Source organism: Bidens hawaiensis, unplaced genomic scaffold (genome assembly GCF_021521415.1).
Source record: "Bidens hawaiensis isolate Kalapana, Puna unplaced genomic scaffold, B.hawaiensis_p1.1 tig00002338_1, whole genome shotgun sequence".
Taxonomy (NCBI): domain Eukaryota; kingdom Viridiplantae; phylum Streptophyta; class Magnoliopsida; order Asterales; family Asteraceae; genus Bidens; species Bidens hawaiensis.
Window position 1 is genome coordinate 770,983 of NW_027491126.1, and position 24,469 is coordinate 795,451.

Here is a 24,469-nt window from a genome sequence, read left to right on the forward strand (position 1 = left end):
TTAAAAGGATCTTTTAAATTTTGGTGGTCGGACCCCACATTCAGGCTTCATGCATCGTCCTTAGAGCATCCACAACAATAAAACTCTACAAACCGTCACATCAGCGCCACGTCATATTTCAAACTTTTCTCAAAAACTTTTATTTATTCTACAACAGCAAACCTCTACAAACCGTCACATCATCCGCTAATTCTTCAATTAAATTATATAAAACAAATTATCTTTCATAATATATGATATTATTTATAGTTTTTATCTGTGATATAATATTTAAATAATAGAATATAATATAAAATTAAATTAAAGAAATAGAAAAAAGAAACTAGATATCTATTTGGATGCATACAAAAAACAGATCTGGAAGCCTCTTTAACATTTTTTTCCACAAATATTCATAGCTGTTCATCACCCTTCAACCATATCTCCTCTTCCACTTTGCAATTCTTCTGACAACATATCCTTCCTTAATCAAATCAGGTTTGATCTTGATCTTTGAATTTCATTCTCCAATTTTGCCCTGAAGATTTTGCTCTTTCTGGTTAAAATATTAGGGCTCGTAAATCTTAATTGGGTTGAAGGGGTGAACTTTACCGATCCTCAGCTCAAGCCATTGCCTTTTTCGATCCATACTTCTTGTTTCTTTTTCTATTTTATATTAGCATGGCCCCATATCTTCTCGTCCGCAGAGCCGTTTGCAGTCACGGACTACTCAAACGGACTTGATGGCTACAATGGTGAAGTTTGTGCTTGCCTTGTCCGCTGCCGGGCCACATCATCCGGACCTTGGGAGGAGTGGCCTGTTGTGGATGCTCTTACTCCTTAACTATGATTTAATGGATCATAGTTTAGTATTTGCGTAAGTTATTTACCGTCTTTAGAAAATTAGTTAATTTTATTATTTTATTTATTTGAATATCAATTGTAAAAACTTTAAATATTTTTACCTTAAATTATATTTTTATTAAGAATTTTAATGCGTGTATCCACTTTCTATTACATGTATGTGAATTTGTATCAATTTTTCTTCAACGTATTTTTCGATCTTGTTATATTCATCACCACCAAACACTGCCGTATTTATATTTGCTTTTGCCGTCAAAATCAAACCCATAATATATGTGAGGTGTAATATATATATAATACAAAAGTATAGTGTATTTGTATTGGTCTTTATAATGTGTTCATTATACAAAAAATGGATTTTAGTTGAATAATTAATATCAATAAAGCAGAAAAACATATATATAAATTCAACAACACAAATAAAAACGAACTCATACTTGATAAAACAAGAATGATTATACAAAGTACAATTAGATTTATAAAAAATTTAGATAAACTGAAATGATAAAAAAAATAATCAGCATATTTACAGTGTCATCATAAATTGTTGTTAGATATTTAAAACAAGATTTTGATTAATAGTGTTCTAATATAAGGGCGGACGGGGTGGTGCGTGGTGGCCTCCCCGTCACGCGTGATGAGAAAACCCACACCGCCGCCGCTCCCATGGTCACGCACAAAATGGTATTTTGCGTGATGGCCATCACGCTTGGTGGGGTGTGATTTTCAAGAAGAAATGTAGCCGTTGGGCGGGGATCTAGCCGTTGGAGGGGGGTTTAAATAAAAAAAAAAACCAATATAAAACCAAAACAAAAACATAAACCAAATCCAAATCAAAACCAAATCCAACTCAAAAACAATTTCAAACTTCCCGTTCATTCACAACAAAAAATATGGAATTTCCGAAACACTCTATGCCCTTAGACACCGATAGCTCTTCGTCTTCGGACGATGACATTCTCGAATGGTTCCCGTTGCTATACAAAGAACTTGAAGGCCCGAGCCGTCCAAAGAAAAAGGTGGTGGAGCGTGATCGTATACATGCTCACGACGTGCTAATGAACGACTATTTTGTGGAGAAGCCGAAGTACAACGACGAGACGTTTAGGGAACGCTTTCGTTTGCCGAAATCTTTATTCTTAAAGATAGTAGCCGACGTCGAAGCAAACGAAGAATGGTTTCAAGAATCTTACGACGCGAGAGGCAAACGAAGTTTTACGCCGCGACAAAAATGCACATCCGCTATTCGTCAACCAGCGACAGGTAACCCACCCGACCAATTCGATGAATACTTATAAATGTCTGAGAGAACTTCACGTGAATGTCTACAATTCTTTTGTAATACGATTATAAAATTGTATGCCGAAGAGTTTCTACGAAAACCAACAAGACACGACATTACACGTCTTACGCCGCACACGAGGCTAGATGACATTTTCCAGGGATGCTCGGTAGCATCGATTGTACACATATCGAATGGAGGAATTGTCCACGGGAGTTGCAAGGGGCGTATGTTAGGGGTGATATCAAACGACCGACCATCTCACTAGAAGCGGTTGCGTCAAATGATTTATGGATTTGACATTCTTATTTTGGTGTTCCCGGCTCAAACAACGACATCACTGTTCTGTACACATCACCGTTGTTTCAGAACATAACAGATGGCACCGCACCTTTATGTCCGTACTTTGTCAACGAGAGATATTACAGACGTGGCTATTATCTTGTCAACGGTATCTACCCGCAATGGTCTGTTTTTGTAAAAGCCTTTTCGTTTCCTGTCGAGACCAATGAAAAGGCGTTCAAGAAGTTGCAAGAATCGACAAGAAAAGATGTCGAGAGAGCTTTCGGTGTTTTAAAGGGTAGATGGTGCATACTCAGTCGACCGGTTCGTGCAATGAAAAAACCCACGATCTCTAGCTACGTGTATGCATGCATCATATTACACAATATGTTAATAAAAGAAGATGAAAATGCAATTTCTCCAGATTGGGTACCGGATCCTCCGACTCATGTTCCAGTTCCCGATGATGTCCAATTAGACTTGCGGGATGAAGATATTCATCATCGGTTGAGATGAGATCTTGTTGCGCATATAGGTTCTTTAGGTTTGGAATTTTCGGATTCAGACGAGGAGTAGACGTTCGTTGTAACTTTTATTTTTTATTTCTAAATTTTAAGTTGAATTATGTTATATTAAACTATTGTTTTTATTTTTAAGTTCTATTAAATATTGTTTTAATTTTTAAAGTTACAAAACAAATAAAAAATAAAAAATTTTATCACACACCATCACACCACACCACCATCCCTAATAAAAAACCATCACATGTGATGGAATTTGGGTTGTTGATGTGGCACAATATAATTGGGTGGGGTGTGTGATGAGTGATCACACCACATCCACCCCCCCCCCCCCCCCCCTAAAGTAAAAATCCCTGAAACTGAAACTGAAACTGAAACTGAAACAACAATCACCTTAAACTAAAAAACTCAGGAAAAAACAAAACAGAAAAATTCATTAGCACTTTAGCAGCATAGCATGTGTTTGAATATGCTTCCAATATGCAATATCGGTCCTGCGCAATCAGAGGGCAGTTATGGCAATTTACACATGAAGATGCTAGTTGGACCCAAAAATTGCCAAAGATGATTCTACAATAAGCTCTTTGTCACCTCGTACTAAAAAAAAGCATCAAAAAAAGGGAAAAAACCAAAGAAAGTTCGGCGTCAAACAAGTCAAGTCGGGGCTCAAGCAAAAGTAAGCGTGTTTCATGTATAAGCCTGAGCTTCACTTATCGAGCTCAAGTAAACTCACGAGTCTATTTTGTATACGACTTTAATTAAATATTTATAGTATATATAATACATGAGATAAGGTAAATTAAGACATTTGATTTTAATTGAGATTATCTCATAACAAAGGTCAAATATCTAGGATTAATACAACAAAAAAAACTTTAATTACCTAACTAAAACAAAATATATGATAAATGACCTAATTGAAACACTTTAAAAATTTATTACTATTTTATCAAATTATATCCTGACACCATCATATAACATATTCACTCTCATTTGTCATGAGAGTTAACAGCAGAAAGTCACTTCACATTATATGTGAGTGGACAACCCACAAGAATTCTACAAGTAACAAGTTACATATCCTAGGCCGGCCGCTTCCCATCGTTTTTGACTATTTGACTCCAGTTTCGATAGGCTTGTCTTTAATATTTTCTTCATTCAATATTTATGACTTTATATATTCAACATTTACGACTATATATATGCAATATTCTTTCCTTTTAGACACGCATGATAGCTGACATCATGACAATGATTTCCATAAGTCCAATTACAACAGTATATTCAAATATGCTTTGATGAAAGACACTGAAGAGGCATTCCTTTCGGGGGGGGGGGGGGGGGGGGGCATATATAGAATGAGCATCGTTGGCGTAACTTATATAAATGATGTAGTTTTAGGGGTTTTTTAGGGACACCGCTCTTTTTTGCTAAAAAAACCCGACCAATACGCCTCGTATATGGCTATAAGGGGCGTATAGGCCCCCATATGTCACGTATAGCTTTATATTGGGCGTATAAACCCCCCTATATAGCCCTATACGGAGTGTATAAAGGGGTGTGGGGTGTCCCTAGTAAAACCCTAATTTTATTCTCTTTTGTTAAACTTTATGAAAGTTCTACACAACCAGTTTCAAGTTCATATTCGTCACAATAATACATTTTTAATTATTGCAAGTTATGTATATAGTAAGTTTTAATTTTCATACTCTATGACTTTCTTTTATCTTTCTGAACTTTGATATTGTTGTTTTTTTATAAAATTAAGTAATATTTCCGATGGCTTACCAAGAAAAAGTCCACAAGACCATAACTAGTAAAACCTTAATTAAGATATCCGTAGAACCAAAAAAATTCAACACGATAATTAAATCCCCATGTTAAATGAATTGTCAAATAAACCAACTCCACAAGTAACATATTATTTGAATTAGTTTATATTATTATTATTATTATTATTATTATTATTATTATTACTATGAATTAAAATTAACGGTTTGATGCCGTAACAGGTTTATTGATTTATATGATGATATTAGATTTATTGATCCACATCTTTTTAATTTTTGTTTTATTATTATTACTACTACACCCCGTTGGTTCACATTCACAAAGCGTTGGTTGATATCATTTTATTTAATGTTGTCACCTTCGATGCCGGCCGAATTTAAGTTGGTTCATGGGCATAACGTGCATGTTTCTTTTGTTCATCAGTGTTTTCTTGTTGAAGTTTTATTTTAGTTTCAGTGTCGCAAACTGATACCAATCGAATTCGTGTTGATGCGTCATCGCAACACGTGTTTTTTACTTTTATTAAATATGTTAATTTGTTGTATTTAAACTCTACTAAATTTACTTTTTTGTTACCAACTACAAGTGCTTCCTAGTTATCAACTAAATTAAAATAAAATAAATCAAAAGTTGGTGGTACCGAAGTATGTTCTTCTCCAAGTTGGTACCAAAATTGAGGGGTATCGGTTTTAGAAAAACATAACATATTATATTATTATATATCCTCCGACCGCTTATCATAGGTTTTGACTTTTCTTTGGATATATAGGAGTCATCGATTACTATGTCATGACTATGATTTTTAATACTTCTTTATTAAATTCGACATTAGCAAAGTTCAAAACGGCAATATTAATACTTCTTTATTAATATACATTAGCAAAGTATATTAATACTTCTTTATTAATATACATTCTTCTCTTTCAATAATGGCAAGTGGCACTAGAGATGTTCAAAACGGTTTGGGACTAGGAACCGGAACCGGTTTCTAACCGGTTCCTATATTCAAAACCCCCTTTGAAACCGGTTCTAGGCTCGAACCGGTTAGGGAACCGAACCGGTTCTCTCACTCTCGGACCCCTAACCTATGGAACCGGTTCTTACCGGTTCCTAAACCGGTTCTTGCACTGTAACCGGTTGGAACCGGTTCCAACCGGTTACAGTGTAAATTTTTTTTTTTTTTTTCGTTTTTCGTTTGCGATTTGGATTCTAAACTACGATTCGTATTTGTATAGCATGAAAAATAAACAAAACAATTAACATAAAATTCATTTTATTTACTTTAAGAAGTTCAAAAAAAAAGGTTACATGTTTTAAAATCTTCAAAAACAAACTAACAAAACATTAAACTTATAAATATAAAGTTGTGACATATTGTTTCTAGAAAAGCCTTCTTGTTCGTCGTAATTATTGAGCGGCGACTTCTTCCTCGGAATTACTTGTAGAAATGCCTTCTTGTTCGTCGTGCACTCGAACATCAAGTGGTGTTTCATCTTCGAGAATGGTTACGTGTTGAATACGATCGATTGAGTCCAAGTGATCCTTTAAGCAAATGCACATCTCCACCGACTCCGAATTTAGTCTTGTTCTTCTCACCGATATTACCCTGCCACTAAGAGAAAAAGCGGATTCTGAAGCTACCGTAGAAGCTTGGACGGTTAGTAAATCACGGGCCATGGTGGCAAGAATCGGAAACTCGGTTTCCTTTACCTTCCACCAAGCCAAAACATCAAAAGTGCCATATTCCTCTTCGGATAAACCGGTAGAGTAATCATTTGCACTATACCTTCCTAGTTCGCTTGAAGGGGTGTTACCCCTTTGTTTTTTAGCCGTTACATTGCGAACGGTGTTCATAAGGCTAATCATGGGATCTCGTACTCTAGTAGCACTTGAACTTGATGAAGACCCCCCCGGCATAGGCATGTGTATGTTTGACCCATATTTATTTATATAAAAGTCATACATAAATTTAAAATTCAAGTTAAAATAATTTTTTGCCTCTGTTGAAAAGTTTGGGTCAATTTCATGCATATCTAAGGCTGAAAAAATTTCGTTTATCACACATTCAACCCCCGTAACATTTAACATTGGGTTTAAAGCGGCGGCGCAAGTAAAAACCGGTGGCAATTCAAGAAAGTATTTTTTTAATTTAAACTTCATTGGTAATATGATGTTTGAAAACATTGGACTTTTATTTTCAAATTCTTTAAGATTGTTAACCATTAAAAATAACTCCGAAAGAACCAAGGGACTTGTCGGATAATACGTTCCCGATAGTTTCGTAGTTGATGTTTTAAAAACTTCAAGAAAAGTCGATAAGTCATTGATAATTTCCCATTTCTCATTTGAAAAGGGGATTGCCAAATCATTCTCGGCAAGACTAGAATGAAACATTTGTAAAGTTTCTCTTTGTTCCAAAGCACTTTGAAACATTGTGCAAGTGGAATTCCATCGATGAGGTACATCCCAATTAGATCCCAAAGCTTTTCTTCCCGTATCTTTACAAAATTTTCTATAATCCATTTGTCTTTTTTTACTTTTCTTAAAAACTTCATGTAGCATTAGTCTAAAATCGTTTATAACCGATGTAACCTCATCCGAAGCAAGTCCGTCTTGCACGATTAAATTAATGATATGTGCAACACACCTTGAGTGAAAAAATACACCATTGCAAATCGGCGTATATTTTAATTTTAATTTATCAACCGCCGATGTATTATTCGACGCGTTATCAAATGCCATTGAAAATATTTTATTTTTTAGTTTATAAGTTTTTATAACATAATCTAAAATTTCAAACAAATTATCTCCCGTATGTGGATACTCAAAGAGTTCGAAAGCAATGGTGCGTTTCATCATTTCCCACGATGACGGGTCTACCCAATGAGCGGTGACACAAAGATAAGATTCGGGTAGACCATGTGGAGCCGACCAAACATCACTAGTTAAGTTTATTCCCGTATTTATATTTTCAAAATATGCAATTAGTACCTCTTTGGCTTTCTTCCACAATTTTAAACAATAACGTTTAAGAGTATGACGACTTACGTGAGTGTATTGTGGTTGAAGCGTATCTCGAATCATGGCGGTTAAGCGAGGGTTGTCGAAGTGGCTAAACGGCAAAGCTTCTTGAATCACAAACTTCGCCATACGATCTTGAACTCGATCAATTTAGTATGTAAATATTCCGCCTTCACTATCCATTTGCGTTTGTTGCGAATCGACGTTCTTTTTCAACGCCTTGCAATACGGTTTTTCGATGTGTTTCTTCAAATTTGAATTCGAAAGTGGGTTTAAATAAACCCCACAAAACTTGCACCGAGCCTTCAATGAATGGTCACTCAATTCAACCAAATCCCAATTGCACCAAATCTCTTGATTACGATTATGAGGTACAATACGAACGAAACTTGGTTCGGCGTTGGAACCTTGACCAACCGATGATTGTGAGGCAGCCATAACAACAAATATGAATATAGAAGAAGAGAAAACAAGATATTAGAGAACTCAAAACGTTGTAATAGCGTTTTTTTTGTATTTTTTTGCGTTCGGGTTTGCGTTTTGAGTGTTGTGATGAACCCATGACACCAAATACCTATTTATACTGGTAGTGGGGTGCTTGGGGGAGCCAAAAAACGGCTATTTTTGACCCCAACGGTCAAAAAACGGCCAAAAAAACGATTTCCAACGGCTATACTCGATCCAACGGCTAGAACCTGTTCCTAACCGGTTCCGTATGGAACCGGTTCCGGTTCGGTTCCGGTTCCTACCCGCCCCCACTCAGAAATGCAAGAACCGGTCACGGATCATCGGGTTGAATCAGATAGGGTCCGGTTCCTACAAAAATCGGGTAGGAACCGGTTCGGGTCCGGTTCGGTTCCACCGGTTCCGGTTCCGGAACCGGTTTTTTTGATCATCTCTAAGTGGCACCACCCTACTCCCATTCATTTTTTCCACTTGCTAATTTAATCAATGACCTAATCGATCCCATCTGCCTGATTGTGACATACAATCTTTATCTTGACCTATTTTATTTCACTTATAATATTAATATATATGCATATCATGGTTTGCATTATCATCAAGCAATATGGGACATTTGGTTCTTGTAGCAAGCCCATTTCAAGGTCACATGACACCTATGCTTCAACTAGGAAGTGTTCTTCATTCCAAAGGCTTCTCAATCACCTTAGCTCACACCAAACTAAACTCACCCGATCCTTCAAACCATCCCGAAATCGAGTTTCTATCGCTTGATGACAACTTTTTAGCCATTGATGCATCAGCCAACTTCACAAAGTTTCTTGAAGTTCTTAATGATAACTGCAGGTTGCAGCTACAAGATCGCTTGAATCGAAAGATTCAAGAAGCGAAAGAAGATATGACTGCGATTATTCATGATAATATTATGTATTCTGTAGAAGAAGTTGCTAGGAATTTGAATGTTCCTAGTATTGTTTTAAGAAGCTCTAGTGCTTCGTATATGCCGGCTTTCCTTGCTCTTCCTAAACTTCATGCACAAGGACAGCTTCCTGTGCAAGGTTGGTTAGTATTTATTATTATTACTAGCTTTTCAACCCGTGTATTACACGGGATTTTTCAAAATGATAAAAGTTAACAAAGTTTGTTATTTGAAATAAAGACACAAAATTAAATGAAAAAAATAAATCAATTATATAGTACAATCAATAAGAAGTATAGAATCTTAATTTTACAAATTAGAGAAAATCTTTTTATATACGTTTGTTGTTTTATCACAAGTATGTACTATTTAATATTCTTAGGACTATAAACATAATCAACATTTTTTATTTTATGTTTTTATTTTGTATCTTTTTTTTTCAAATAATTAATTTTATTAATTTAAACATTGACAAATCTCATGTATAACACAAATTCTAGAGCTAGCTGAAATGAACAAATGATAAAATAAATTTATTTAGGTTTACATTCATATTCTAATTTTCCTCCTAATTTTCTAAGTTATAACCCTTTTGACAAAATGGTTTTACTCATGACCCATAGATAGCTAGGATGAATGAGGTGAGAGATTAGAAAATTAGAAAATAAAATTAGGCTAGGATTAAATATAATTAGAACACCTATTCATCATCATTTTTGTTTATTAGAAGAGTAAGATTATTATTATTATTATTATTATTGTTATGTTGTTTTACTTTTTATACGATCAACCCTAGATGACAGAAAATAAGTGAAAGAACAGAAAAAAGTTTATTTGTCAATAATATTATATTGATTAAAATTAAAATAACTGAATTGCTGAAACGTAAACTTCTATCCCAATTTTTCTCATGGATGATAATAAAATAATAGTAGCTATCATAGTTAATAAATAACAGAATAATAATAGATGATAACTAAAATAGTAAGTAATAGATGATAAAATAAAGAGAGATTTCTTATTTTAACGATATTACTCCTAATAACATTCACTAAAGTTCACGTGAGACTTGAACCCTCGACCTATAAGGAGGGAGAAAGTAGTTTATTATTATTATGCAACAATATTTCATTGGGCTAAATGTCTTTGGTATAAAATAATAATCGATGTAATTAAAATAACAATAATTATAATTATAATAGATAATAAACGCGTCCGATAATAACTTTACTGTTTTTATTGCAGACTACATGCGGGAAAAGATTGTACCGGAGCTATATCCTCTCCGATACAAAGATTTACCTTTCAACAGCACATCTACGAAAGTTATAAAAGAAATGTTTGCACAATCAGAGATTATTAGAACCCCTTCAGCCATTATTTGGAACACCATGGAATTTCTTGAGAATTCAGCACTCACAAAACTCCGGGAGCATTACAAGGTTCCAATCTTTGCCATCGGTCCACTAAACGAAACAGCTCGATACACGTCTACTAGTTTTCTCAAAGAAGACACCAATTGCATTTCATGGCTAGATAAGCAAGCTCCAAGATCAGTTATTTATGTCAGTTTAGGGAGTCTAGCCACCATGGAGGAACATGAGCTAGCCGAGACTGCATGGGGGTTAGCCAACAGTAACCAGCCGTTCCTATGGGTGGTTCGACCTGGTTCGGTCAAAGGGTCGGAATGGATCGAGTTTTTGCCAGAAGGGTTTGTGGATGAAGTTAGAGGAAGAGGTTTGGTGTTGAAATGGGCGCCGCAAAAACAAGTTTTGGCACATTCTGCCGTTGGAGGGTTTTGGAGCCATTGTGGTTGGAACTCGACTTTGGAAAGTATTTCACAAGGGGTTCCAATGATATGTCGGCCGTTTTTGGGGGACCAATTTGTAAATTGTCGATACTTAAGTTACGTATGGCGGGTGGGTCTGGAACTGGAATATTTGGAGAGACGGGTGATTATGACCGTAATAAGAAGGCTCTTGGTGGACGAAGAAGGCGAAGAGATAAGGAAGAGAGCTAATAATGTGAAAGAAAAGGCTAAATATTGTTTATGCAAAGGAGGATCTTCATTTAATTCCTTGAATAACTTAGTAGAATTCATCTTGGCATCATATTCAAATTTCACTTAAAAATCAAACTCAAATTTTAGAAACTCAATGTTATAAGTCACTTATAACACATGATGTATCTGAATTATCATGGTAATTTATTTTTTGTGCGATTAACTGATTAAGTTTAAGATGTTAAAACATATATAATAGCCTAGACAATTTAAATCCGACACCTTACAAATAATGAGTGAATGTTGGTTATTTTTAATTTATAAGTGTCAGACTCATATAATAAGCGTGTAATAATATATTGAGTGAATGTTGGTTATTTTCTATTTATAAGTGTCAAACTCATATAATAAACGTGTAATAATATAATGAGTGAATGTTGGTTATTTTCTATTTATAAGGGTCAAACTCAAATAATGAACTTGTAATAATCCTTAGACTAAAATATATCTTTTACAGAAGACTTTCTTGTACACGTTTTGGCCCCTTAATCAACATTACTATATGTTATTTAATATGATGTTGGCACCTTTAATACGTATCCCAGGAAGATCGACAAAGTCACACACAAGATTATCACATCTAACATCATCTAATTATATGAGTTGAGACTAATGTCCCACCTTATTTCTCTCACTTTCATTACTTGTATTAGACAACATAATATTATGGTACGTGTTTTCCATATAGGTGCATTAATAAACGTCGAACACATATAAATCGAGACGACAACAACGGGTAATCTCTAGCTCCTTGATTGTGAAAGCATCTAAAATGGATGGAAACTAGAAAAAGATTTGTGGAGGACCACTAACCATTTTAAGAGTACTACACGTAAGAAGAAGTAATAAATAATTAGGTGATTGAAATGGACTCATTTGTCAAACAAGGAAAAGATGTCAATACCAACAAGGAAATGCCCTCGTTGTGAAAATAACAAAGCACCCAATGAGGTAATAAGCATGTAATGGAGATCAGAGAGCAATTAAATGCTTAAAATTGATTGATACTTGAATAATTAATATATTGAGTCCCTTCTATAATCTATACCCCCACAAGACTTTTATCTTTTCTAGAAAAAGAAACTCATCAAGCTCCTAGCTTGCAGGAGAAAGAAGGATATATATTGGATTTTTGGAATTGTGACGAGACATTAGAGAGATGAAAATTAAGTCATCAATATGGTTTAACTATCATAATTTAATAATACAATACGTTCTGTTTGTTTAGGCAAGATCTTAAATATTTTGTGTAACATATGTAATAAAATAATAATATAACTTTTTCGGTAGTCAGTTTTTATAAGTGTATGTCTATTACTCTATTAGACCACACTTGAGGGTTTACTAGTTATAACATAAACGCAAGTAACAGAGCTTATCTAAGCTGTTAAAATAAGTATTATTACACATTAAAATGGATCACTGCTCAAACAATATATAATATAAACTAGGTAACAAAACCTGTCGTCGCGGCGGTGCAACGATGCGAATTCTATCAGTATCAGTTAAGGTTCGTACGGTAATGACAATCAATTAACTCAAAAACGTAAGTGCACACAATGGTATTGCCACTCATGTAGCTTATAGTAAGGAAACATATTTAAGACGTGTAACTAGTTAGTAAAACCCGAACGATGCAGCCATGAGTCCCGCCAATTTGGTCGATATCAGGTTACGACACTGGAACTACAACAAAAAAACAAATTCATCACTTCTCAAATACAAAAAACGATCATTTAAAAAAAAATGAATGTTACTAACGTAAATTCGGTCGGTATTCCGTATTCATTTACCAAAAAAAACGATAATATCTGTCTTTTTTTTCTTTTTTGAATCTTTCTTGGGCTTTTGTATCAACAATCAACATTAAGCCCAAAAATCATAATAACCATTCTGGGCCCAGTTCGCCATTTTGAACTCCACCTCCACGTGATTCATTTGTGAATTCCATTTTCGTTGGGCCTCCATTATTTGCTTCCCGTGATGCCAAAAATCAATTACATAAAAAGCAATAACTTTTTATCATTTTAAAAATAAAAAACTTTGTATAGAAACTAATAGATTGGAATATGCTAACACAACAACTCCGAGGAGATTTTCAGTTATTGGCTTGACCGATTGAATATTGAAAATCTTGATCACTTGATGAAATTACGAGCAACAATTTTTTTGGTTGGGAGCTGAGATGGATCATTTATCTACTTTATTGTTTCCAAGTAAGAGTAATATTCAGGTTGATCGCGAAAGACTTGTTGGAATTACACAGTAACACAATTATATTATTTGTGTCTATGGAAAGCTCAAAACGAAGTTATCTTTGCAGTCAAATAGGTCAGAGTGGAAAAGATTTTTGATAATGTTAGATCTATAGGACTTCTATGGTTTATAATTCGGTCTAAAGATAAGTCGGTTAGATTGATAGACTGGGTTAATTTTGCTTTCATGTAATCTTTATTCCTCATGTTATTAGGGGCGGTATATGTTGTTCGGTTTTGGCCTTTTTCTAGTAGTGCCTGGCGGTTATGTACTCCTATAAATTTTACTTGTTAAAGAAAAAAAGAGAAAGCAAAACACAAAAGAGTACAACCAAATTGAAGACAATAAAAACTTATTTTTGTCTAATCTGTTATAAATTTTACAAAATGGTAACTTCATTAGAATCTAATAACGATTTCGATCTTATTATTCATAGAGTATGCATGAGCGCACCTTCACATTTTCCCCATATAGCCATGGATAACTACCGTGAGGAAATAAATGCAACCGAGCAAAAACCTCAAATAAATGAATACAAGAAAAGATATTGACGTACAATGTAACCTCAGTCCCAAACTCCCAAAATAGGATATGATGACAAAGTTTAATTGATACTAAAAGTCTTTATGTTTTAACTTTTATATTTTGTAATTATATATATATATATATATGTAATTTAATTTTGTTATCATAAGTTTTTATATAATTTTTTTATTTAATAAATATATATTTGATATCACATAGAAACACTATAAATAGTAAGCATATTTAGAATCGTTGAGTCTAGTCATGCTTAGACTCGAACATGTTTTATTAAGTTTGAGCTCAGGCTTAAGTTCAAACTCGTTTAAACTCGATATAATTCGAGTTTTTGGAACCCAAATTTGAGCGCGTATTTAAGTTATGGAATTGAATACTAAACAATAGATATTAAAATCAAATGCCGTTGAGAAAAACATAATTAAACTCAAATTGAAGCCCACACCCCTAAAATCGGGGTCCCCTTTTGTCTCTTAATGGACATGTTCACTTTCGAGTTTCCGTTTGGTCAAAAAGAACAAAATTGCTTTCATAGTGACAAGGGACACTTTATGTATTTTATTAATGTTTCCAAAACTCAAATTATTGGGTATAAAAAGGGCATTTGTATACATAACTTTATTAGTGCCATGGATGGTTTAGTTGTTAAATTCTTTAAAAACAAACCTTTATAAATTTATGGACTCGGTTTACACAATACCACAAGGAAATTTATAATAAAAATGGCAGATTAAAAGAAAGAAAACACATGAAAAATTATCAAAACATTTTTCAATCTATGGTTAAGAAAAGCCTTCGGAATGTAATCTACTTATGACGGTAAGTGTTTTATATTAAATATGTTTAAGGTCTGGTTTTGATGGTTTTTAGGTAAAGTATGATGCATAAACATATCTTCGAGATAAAATGGGCACATGTAAAAAACAGTCACTCATGAATATACTTATATAAAGCAAACATAATTTTATAACCACTAGAACTTTATAAGAATGCCGCATTTTTAACAAGCTTGTTACTTAAAGTTATAGAAAAAACAAACAACTAGGATGAATCTTCGTTATAACGAAGATGACAACAACCATACCTAACAATATCTCACTTGTAGCCAAGCTATAGGTAGTGTCTGGGAGGTGGGATGTACGCACATCATACCTTTATTTTAAATAATACAGAGACCACTTTCAGAAGTACCTCCGGTTTTGGAAACAGTATATGGACCTAAAAAATATTAGAAGCATAGTTTGTCAATAACATAAATCTGACGCAAAAATATGATAAAAACAGTTAAAATATTATAGAGAAACAACGAAAGCAAGAAACATGCAACAACGACCAAAAGTATAGGAAAACCTCCGTCCTTAAGATACAACTAAGCGAAAATTATGCCAACCCCTAAATGTATCGGATAACCCCCCCCCCCCCCCCCCCCCGAACAAAAACACCCTCCGTTATATTCCTATCGGTTATGAAAGTCGCTTGTACCTCACTTACTACTGAACCAATGGTCCTCTTTAACTTGCTTGCTAGCACTTTGGAAATCACCTTGGTGATGCATCCCATAAGATTAATGGGCTGAAAATATGCTAAATCTGATGGTTCTTTGAACTTACATATTAGGGCAATAAAACTTGGAATTACAACCTTTATTAACTTCAACATGAGTGTAGAGATACTCCATCACATTCTTTTAATTTAACTCAAAACACATCCCAAAATATTTATAAATTAAAAAAAAACATGTCCTATCCTGATGCCTTTTTCCCTCCACAGTCCCAAAACGCCATTTTAATTCCTTCTATTGAGAACATGTCCTCAATGATCATAGCATCTCAAACTATATTGAAATAATTAAAAATGTATATAAGTTAATTAATTAAAAATTTACGAGCCAATCCTGAACTTAAAAAAAACTCACAAGCTGAACTAAAGCAAAAAAAAAAAACCCTCAAAACAAGTTGAGCTTGGGCCTAGTCGAGCTCGGAATTGACTGGCTTGCACCCCTTCAAATGACTTCTCTACGTAGTCCAAGAGGGCTCTATGGGCCCAAGATGAAGATTGTCTAACTATAAGGCTAGTCTGCTAGTTAATTCAAAATACTTTTACTCGGTTCTAACTTTAAAACTCACATTTTTTTATAACGACTCAAGTAGCAAAATATAGTTGCTTTTTAATCAAAATCATTATGAAAAAATTATGCCCAATGTAATTGGCATCCCATATAATTTGTTTTCATAATGAAATGATGACCTTTTAATATATCCATATACGCACGAAGAGAGGCACGGTGTCACTAGTGCATATAATGAGTATTATAAAGATGTTTGTGTAATGCGGCGGAGATGGGGAACACATACTTGCATAATTACGTAAAACCACAACAATACGATAGTCAAATTAAAATGAATAAAATGCTTTTATTGTTATAGAATATTAACAAAAATTTATGATCATTTAAAAATTATAAAGTGATTGATTAATAATTAAAATTAAAGAAAATATACAGGTAAATTTAAAGATAGTTGGGTGGTTTTTCTTGTACTTCAAGAATACTTAAATTGATTAAAATAAATCAGTTTATTAAATGGTGGTTGTTGTTTTGAGAATATTTATATTTCATTTCGAACAACCAACGTATATACAGGGGTGGATCTACGGTTAAAATGGGTGGTTCCTCGGAACCACTCGAGTTCCAAAATAATAGTGTATTTATGTATATAAAATAATACAGGAACCACCCTATAAATTAGAAAGGAACCACTTCATTAACATATCAATCGCTTGTCTGGCTGGTAGCATGTTGGTTTTGTGACCTTCGGGTCATAGGTTCGATTCCGGATTTTGACTTACTTTTTTTTTACTAATTTACCCTAACATCAGTTAGGGTTTTATCATAACATAACCAGCCACAACACACAGCGCCTCTCTGCAGCCCCAGCTCCAGCCCCATCCTCTTGGCCTCTTCAGACTTCAAACCTACCGCCGTCCCCATCAGTCCGCCGGCGCATCTCCACCATCCCCGTCAGTCCGCCGGCGCATCTCGAATCCTCCCACTTTGAACTTTGAAGGTAAGTTTACATTCATTGTTAAATGTTAATTGTTCTTGGTTTTTTTGTTAAATGCTAATTGTTCTTGATTGTTAAGTTATTTGTTAAATTTAGTTTTAATTTCTTAGACTGTTGGTTTTAATTTGTTAGTTTTGTTAGTTTCTTAGTTTTAAATTTGTTAGTTTGTAATTGTTAATTTGGAGGTATTTTGAATATGAAGAGATATTTTCAAAGTAAACCATCGAACATTGGATCATCATCTTCAAGTTACGGTTGCAACGAACAAGTGTTGAAAGATGTTTTTCTTCAATGAAGAATGTGAAAACGGATTTTCATAATAGGATGGGTGATGAATACATGAACGATTCTTGCATTTGTTACATTGAAAGGGAATTCCTAACAAGTTTCGGTTGAAGAAGTAATGCACGGAACATAATAAAACACGGAACTATGGTGTCATTAGAAACGAGTAAGTAGAAAGAATCTAAATTAGAAACTAGATGAAACATACACTATTAATTCATACCCGAAAAACATGAACGTAATCTATATATATGGTCTTACATAATTGACCAAAACATGAAAAAATAACTCTAACACAAATAAATGATTAATTATAATATACATACACAAGGTAAATAATAAAAGAATATGCAAAATCCATGTTAACATTATATATGTTGCATAAAACAACAAAAAAGGAGTATGGTGGGGCTTGAACCTACAACCTCTCACAAGTAAAACAAGGGACTTTCCACTGTACCAATTCAATCATAATAGTATGGGTTCCAGGTATTAATTTTTATGGGGTCCTTACAAAATTTAATATACCGTCTCTAAGTAATTTTTAAAAAACATCGGTGTCCCGGGACCCCGATCGGACCTATGTGGGTCCGTCCCTGGCCAAGTGTATCATACTAATATATGTCATGTATATATAAACATAAGATAACTCTTAACTCAAAGAAAGATTTTGAGCATGCATCCTCAGAGAGAATAAATTAAGATAGTGGGTATGATCATGTTTAAAATGTAAAACCCAGCTACCCCTGTTAAAATTCCAAACAGTCTGTCACCCTTGTTACCAAACAATCGGTTAGAGAATACCAAAGACAGCGGACCACGATTTCTATTGTTGATAGATCGTCAGTTAACCGTGAAGAAATTTAAACCGGGTGGTGTAGCATGACACGCATGTCACTAGATAGATCGATGGGAGCGACGTTAACAATCTGCTGCGGCAGATGAAATAACCTCTTCCCAACACCCTAAGATGTCTAGATAAGTCCCCGAGCCTCATTTGCGTGTCAAGGAGTTGTTGATTAAGATTCTCAAAGTACGTGTTGCGTGCCAAGGAGTTGTTGATTAAGATTCTCAAAGTACGTGCAAGCGTCGAAGTGCTGCCCGAGAATCTAGAAAATAATAAGCTAAGCAAGGTCAATCATTCGTTCAATCATCAATTCATTCACAAAGGTTTTCAAACGAAATCATCACATCATTCAGAACAGACAATTACAGGTGAATACGTTAAACCTTTTTCAGTCAAGATAAACGGGTTCTTTATCTTAATAAAGACAGTCAAATAAAGATTTATGGGATTACGTGATCCCTATTAAAATACAAGATAGAAAATAAAAACAACTCAGACCGAGTACACATGTGTCTGGATCCAAACATAATCAATCTAGTCTATCAGTCAAGGCTACGTGGCCGTAGACTAGAGGTCATAATAAAAGTTCTCCAAAGGGTATCAACTCCCGGAGAACCGTAATTATGTGTGTATGGCAGTGGTACAATCCCAGAAATAATAGACGTTTCTACTGAGATTGTTTCATGAAAACTATCTTGTCAAGTCAAAGAAAGATTTATAAAAATATTTTTAAAGTCAACGATTCATCAGCATATCGCTGACGTATTTTCCCCTCATGATTACAGGAAATAAAAGTTAGTACAGGTAACAAGGAATTAGAGCCATTCAAGGAGATAGACGCTCGCAAGGTAGAGATGACTCAGTTTTAAAATTATTAAATTATTGCAAATAATACATAAACAAGTTTTATAAATCAAACGAGGTTTACAAATCAAACTCTTGAATATTTATTATTCGAAAAGCTTTCTAATAAATCAAATCTTATTATTATCTTTATAAATAAAGATTTTATAAATAAACTAATGTTTAAAAATATAAATTAATATTTTATTATAAACTAAAGACTTTCGCTAAAACTCTGATATATTTTCAAAACAGGTACCAACTATTGGTCACACGCCTAGACCCTAAGTGAGGGTGTGACAGCTAGCCCAACCAACTCATCCGTCTGAAGACCCACTAAGACCATCCATAGTGGAGCGTTATGGGGCAGCTTTATGGCTCATAACTCTGGGAAACACCGCCCCCTCCAAGTTATGGTTTTTTTTTTGCAAGTTATACGCAAAACGCGATAATGGCACCAAAATCGAAAAAGAACCATTACTTTTTTACCTTTAAGAATTAAAAAAGAAAATAAATAAACAAAGTTATGGAAAGTTATGACTAGAGATGTTCAAAACGGTTTGGGACTAGGAACCGGAACCGGTTCCTAACCGGTTCCTATATTCAAAACCCCCTTTTAAACCGGTTCCAGGCTCGAACCAGTTAGGGAACCGAACCGGTTCTCCCACCCTCGGACCCCTAACCTATCTAACCGGTTCTTACCGGTTCCTAAACCGGTTCCTACACTGTAACCGGTTCCAACCGGTTACAGTGTAAAATTTTATTTTTTTTTTCGTTTTTTGTTTGCGATTTGGATTCTAAACTACGATTCGTATTTGTATAGCATAAAAAATAAACAAAACAATTAACATAAAATTCATTTTATTTACTTTAAGAAGTTCAAAAAAAAAGTTACATGTTTTAAAATCTTCAAAAACAAACTAACAAAACATTAAACTTATAAATATAAAGCTGTGACATATTATTTCTAGAAAAGCCTTCTTGTTCGTCGTAATTATTGAGCGGCGACTTCTTCCTCGGAATTATTTGTAGAAATGCCTTCTTGTTCGTCGTGCACTCGAACATCAAGTGGTGTTTCATCTTCGAGAGTGGTTACGTGTTGAATACGATCGATTGAGTCCAAGTGATCCTTTAAGCAAATGCACATCTCCACCGACTCCGAATTTAGTCTTGTTCTTCTCACCGATATTACCCTGCCACTAAGAGAAAAAGCGGATTCCGAAGCTACCGTAGAAGCTTGGACGGTTAGTAAATCACGGGCCATGGTGGCAAGAATCGGAAACTCGGTTTCCTTTACCTTCCACCAAGCCAAAACATCAAAAGTGCCATATTCCTCTTCGGATAAACCGGTAGAGTAATCATTTGCACTATACCTTCCTAGTTCGCTTGAAGGGGTGTTACCCCTTTGTTTTTTAGCCGTTACGTTGCGAACGGTGTTCATAAGGCTAATCATGGGATCTCGTACTCTAGTAGCACTTGAACTTGATGAAGACCCCCCCGGCATAGGCAAGTGTATGTTTGACCCATATTTATTTAAATAAAAGTCATACATAAATTTAAAATTCAAGTTAAAATAATTTTTTGCCTCTGTTGAAAAGTTTGGGTCAATTTCATGCATATCTAAGGCTGAAAAAATTTCGTCTATCACACATTCAACCCCCGTAACATTTAACATTGGGTTTAAAGCGGCGGCGCAAGTAAAAACCGGTGGCAATTCAAGAAAGTATTTTTTTAATTTAAACTTCATTGGTAATATGATGTTTGAAAACATTGGACTTTTATTTTCAAATTCTTTAAGATTGTTAACCATTAAAAATAACTCCGAAAGAACCAAGGGACTTGTCGGATAATACGTTCCCGATAGTTTCGTAGTTGATGTTTTAAAAACTTCAAGAAAAGTCGATAAGTCATTGATAATTTCCCATTTCTCATTTGAAAAGGGGATTGCCAAATTATTCTCGGCAAGACTAGAATGAAAATTTGTAAAGTTTTTCTTTGTTCCAAAGCACTTTGAAACATTGTGCAAGTGGAATTCCATCGATGAGGTACATCCCAATTAGCTCCCAAAGCTTTTCTTCCCGTATCTTTACAAAATTTTCTATAATCCATTTGTCTTTTTTTACTTTTCTTAAAAACTTCATGTAGCATTAGTCAAAAATCGTTTATAACCGATGTAACCTCATCCGAAGCAAGTCCGTTTTGCACGATTAAATTAATGATATGTGCAACACACCTTGAGTGAAAAAATACACCATTGCAAATCGGCGTATATTTTAATTTTAAATTATCAAATGCCGATGTATTATTCGACGCGTTATCAAATGCCGTTGAAAATATTTTATTTTCTAGTTTATAAGTTTTTATAACATAATCTAAAATTTCAAACAAATTATCTCACGTATGTGGATACTCAAATAGTTCGAAAGCAATTGTGCGTTTCATCATTTCCCACGATGACGGGTCTACCCAATGAGCGGTGACACAAAGATAAGATTCGGGTAGACCATGTGGAGCCGACCAAACATCACTAGTTAAGTTTATTCCCGTATTTATATTTTCAAAATATGCAATTAGTACCTCTTTGGCTTTCTTCCACAATTTTAAACAATAACGTTTAAGAGTATGACGACTTACGTGAGTGTATTGTGGTTGAAGCGTATCTCGAATCATGGCGGTTAAGCGAGGGTTGTCGAAGTGGCTAAACGGCAAAGCTTCTTGAATCACAAACTTCGCCATACGATCTTGAACTCGATCAATTTGGTATGTAAATATTCCGCCTTCACTATCCATTTGCGTTTGTTGCGAATCGACGTTCTTTTTCAACGCCTTGCAATACGGTTTTTCGATGTGTTTTTTCAAATTTGAATTCGAAAGTGGGTTTAAATAAACCCCACAAAACTTGCACCGAGCCTTCAATGAATGGTCACTCAATTCAACCAAATCCCAATTGCACCAAATCTCTTGATTACGATTATGAGGTACAATACGAACGAAACTTGGTTCGGCGTGGAACCTTGACCAACCGATGATTGTGAGGCAGCCATAACAACAAATATGAATATAGAAGAAGAGAAAACAAGAGATTAGAGAACTCAAAACGTTGTAATAGCGTTTTTTTGTATTTTTTTGCGTTCGGGTTTGCGTTTTGAGTGTTGTGATGAACCCATGACACCAAATACCTATTTATACTAGTAGTGGGGTGCTTGGGGGAGCCAAAAAACGGCTATTTTTGACCCCAACGGTCAAAAAACGGCCAAAAAAAACGATTTCCAACGGCTTAATCGATCCAACGGCTAGAACCGGTTCCTAACCGGTTCCGGATGGAACCGGTTAGGAACCGGTTCCGGTTCGGTTCCGGTTCCTACCCGCCCCCACTCAGAAACGCAAGAACCGGTCACCAATCATCGGGTTGAATCAGATAGGGTCCGGTTCCTACCAAAAACGGGTAGAAACCGGTTCGGTTCCGGTTCGGGTCCACCGGTTCGGTTCCAGGAACCGGTTTTTTTTGATCAACTCTAGTTATGACGACACTTGTTTTTTATAAAATGTTATAAACGCTACATGACGCATAACATTCAGGATGTGATTTTATGACTACTCATTTTCTAATAATAAAACTCGTACGTTCACACAAATCTTGGTATTTCTTTATTTCGCGTAAATACATAACAATTGAGAGTTTGAAAAAAGAAAGAGGCACAAATCCCTATGCACTGTCAAATGTCCCACCTGCAGATCCATCATTGAATCTCAATATTTATTTATTTTTCTCTCTTTCTTTTCTTTTGTCATCACCTCACCTCCCGCAAATCTCTCTCTCTCTCTCTCTCTAAAATCTCTCCGTCAATATTCTCTTTGTAGATTCTGCAAAGACGAAGAAGAAGAACATCAAACCAAAAGGTCAAACCTTTTCTTTTCTTTCTTTCTGGGTTTTTCTTATTTAACTTTCTTTTTCAGTTTTATAACTTTGAATTTACTTCTTGTTACCCATTAATGTTGTTACAAAATTATTATTATTATTATTAGTCATTTTGTGACCACCGTCACCGACACTGACATATTTAACTATCTATCTTCAACTTAATTAACCCATGCCTCATTTCCCTTCTTTTAATTTAATCTTCTTTCTTGTCCTTATCTGGTTTTTGTTTCTTTCCATATCTTAATTATTACTGTATTTATATTATCCCTTGTTTTCCTATTATTCACTCAAATTACTAGTATTTATTAGCATATTCAAATTGGGATTACAACAAAATCCCCAATCTTTTGTACAAATTTTTCAACTTTTTGCCCTAAAAGATGTGCTGACGTCATATCGGTGGGTACAAGCTTGATTGCTCATAAATTTTGAATTTTTTTTATTTGTTATAAAAGGGTAGCAGATTATTTCTTGTTTTTATGAAGTTGAAGTATAATTTGAATCTGGGTGTAGTGCAATTTTGTCAAATGAATTATTAATTACCATGAAAACAGGGTACACAAATAATAAAGGAAAAGTGAAGTTTTTTTATTATAGATATAAATAAATATATTTGAAAGATGATAATAATGAGATAGTGTGCTTAATGCCCTTTCTTCCTTTCCCACTACATTTTATTATCTTTTTGAGTTTTCTCACACATGCATTAATCAATGGTTATTATTATTTTTTTATTAATTGTTATTCATCATGACCATAATCAAGGGAATCTTGTTATTGGGATTCTTGTGATACCATGGAGTTAATTTAGGGTTTTGGTGTTGTAACCTTGTGAGACAGAGAAATATATCAGTGAAAAAAGAGAGAGACTTGAGGGGTGCAAAAATAGATTTGAGGGTATAAGTTGCGGGTGCATTTAATTTCACCCGAGCTTTATGTTGAAATGTTGAATGCACCCCTTAACAGAGCACCCGAAATAGGTGGGTTGGTACTGTTAAAATAATAAAGCGTTTGTGAGTAAGATAGAGATAAAAGATTAAAGATAAAAGACAGAGGGTTGGATGTGATGTGGGAGGTTTTTAAAAAGTAAAAAATTTAAAGACAAGTTTTTTTTAGTTTTTAAAAAGTAAACAAAAGAATACCTTATCTTTATCTATTATCAATGGTATTGATCATTGATGATTGATTGATTTTCAAGGACCACACATGTCCCTATATTGCAGGTATGCAAATTTGTGATACAAAACACCCAATGAGCTCAGTTTGGTGATACTATCTTGCTTGTACATTTGTACTTGTCTTGTCCATATCAAGAACCTAATAACTGCAGTCAATTTATGTTTGGGACACTGTTTTCTTTAGTCTAAATATGTCATTTGCATGAGTTTAGTATTACTTGCTAAATTTTTGGTTATTTAGAGTTCATATAACTGCACTTATTGCAGGTTTTGGAGGACATTGATTAGAGATTAGAGCATTAATATTTGTCATGCCATCTCGTTTGTTATAATGCTGTAAAGAACTAGTAGAT

General features: G+C 34.5%; 1 protein-coding gene across 1 annotated transcript; it reads left to right on the plus strand.

Moving 5' to 3' along the window:
- The first annotated feature begins 8,792 nt into the window (after positions 1–8,792).
- On the plus strand, positions 8,793–11,250 carry LOC143618662 (UDP-glucose iridoid glucosyltransferase-like). Its single transcript, XM_077090777.1, has 2 exons — positions 8,793–9,260; positions 10,367–11,250. Exons 1-2 carry the CDS (start codon positions 8,810–8,812, stop codon positions 11,248–11,250), a joined length of 1,335 nt encoding a protein of 444 aa, XP_076946892.1. The 5' UTR covers positions 8,793–8,809.
- Positions 11,251–24,469: the final 13,219 nt, after the last annotated feature.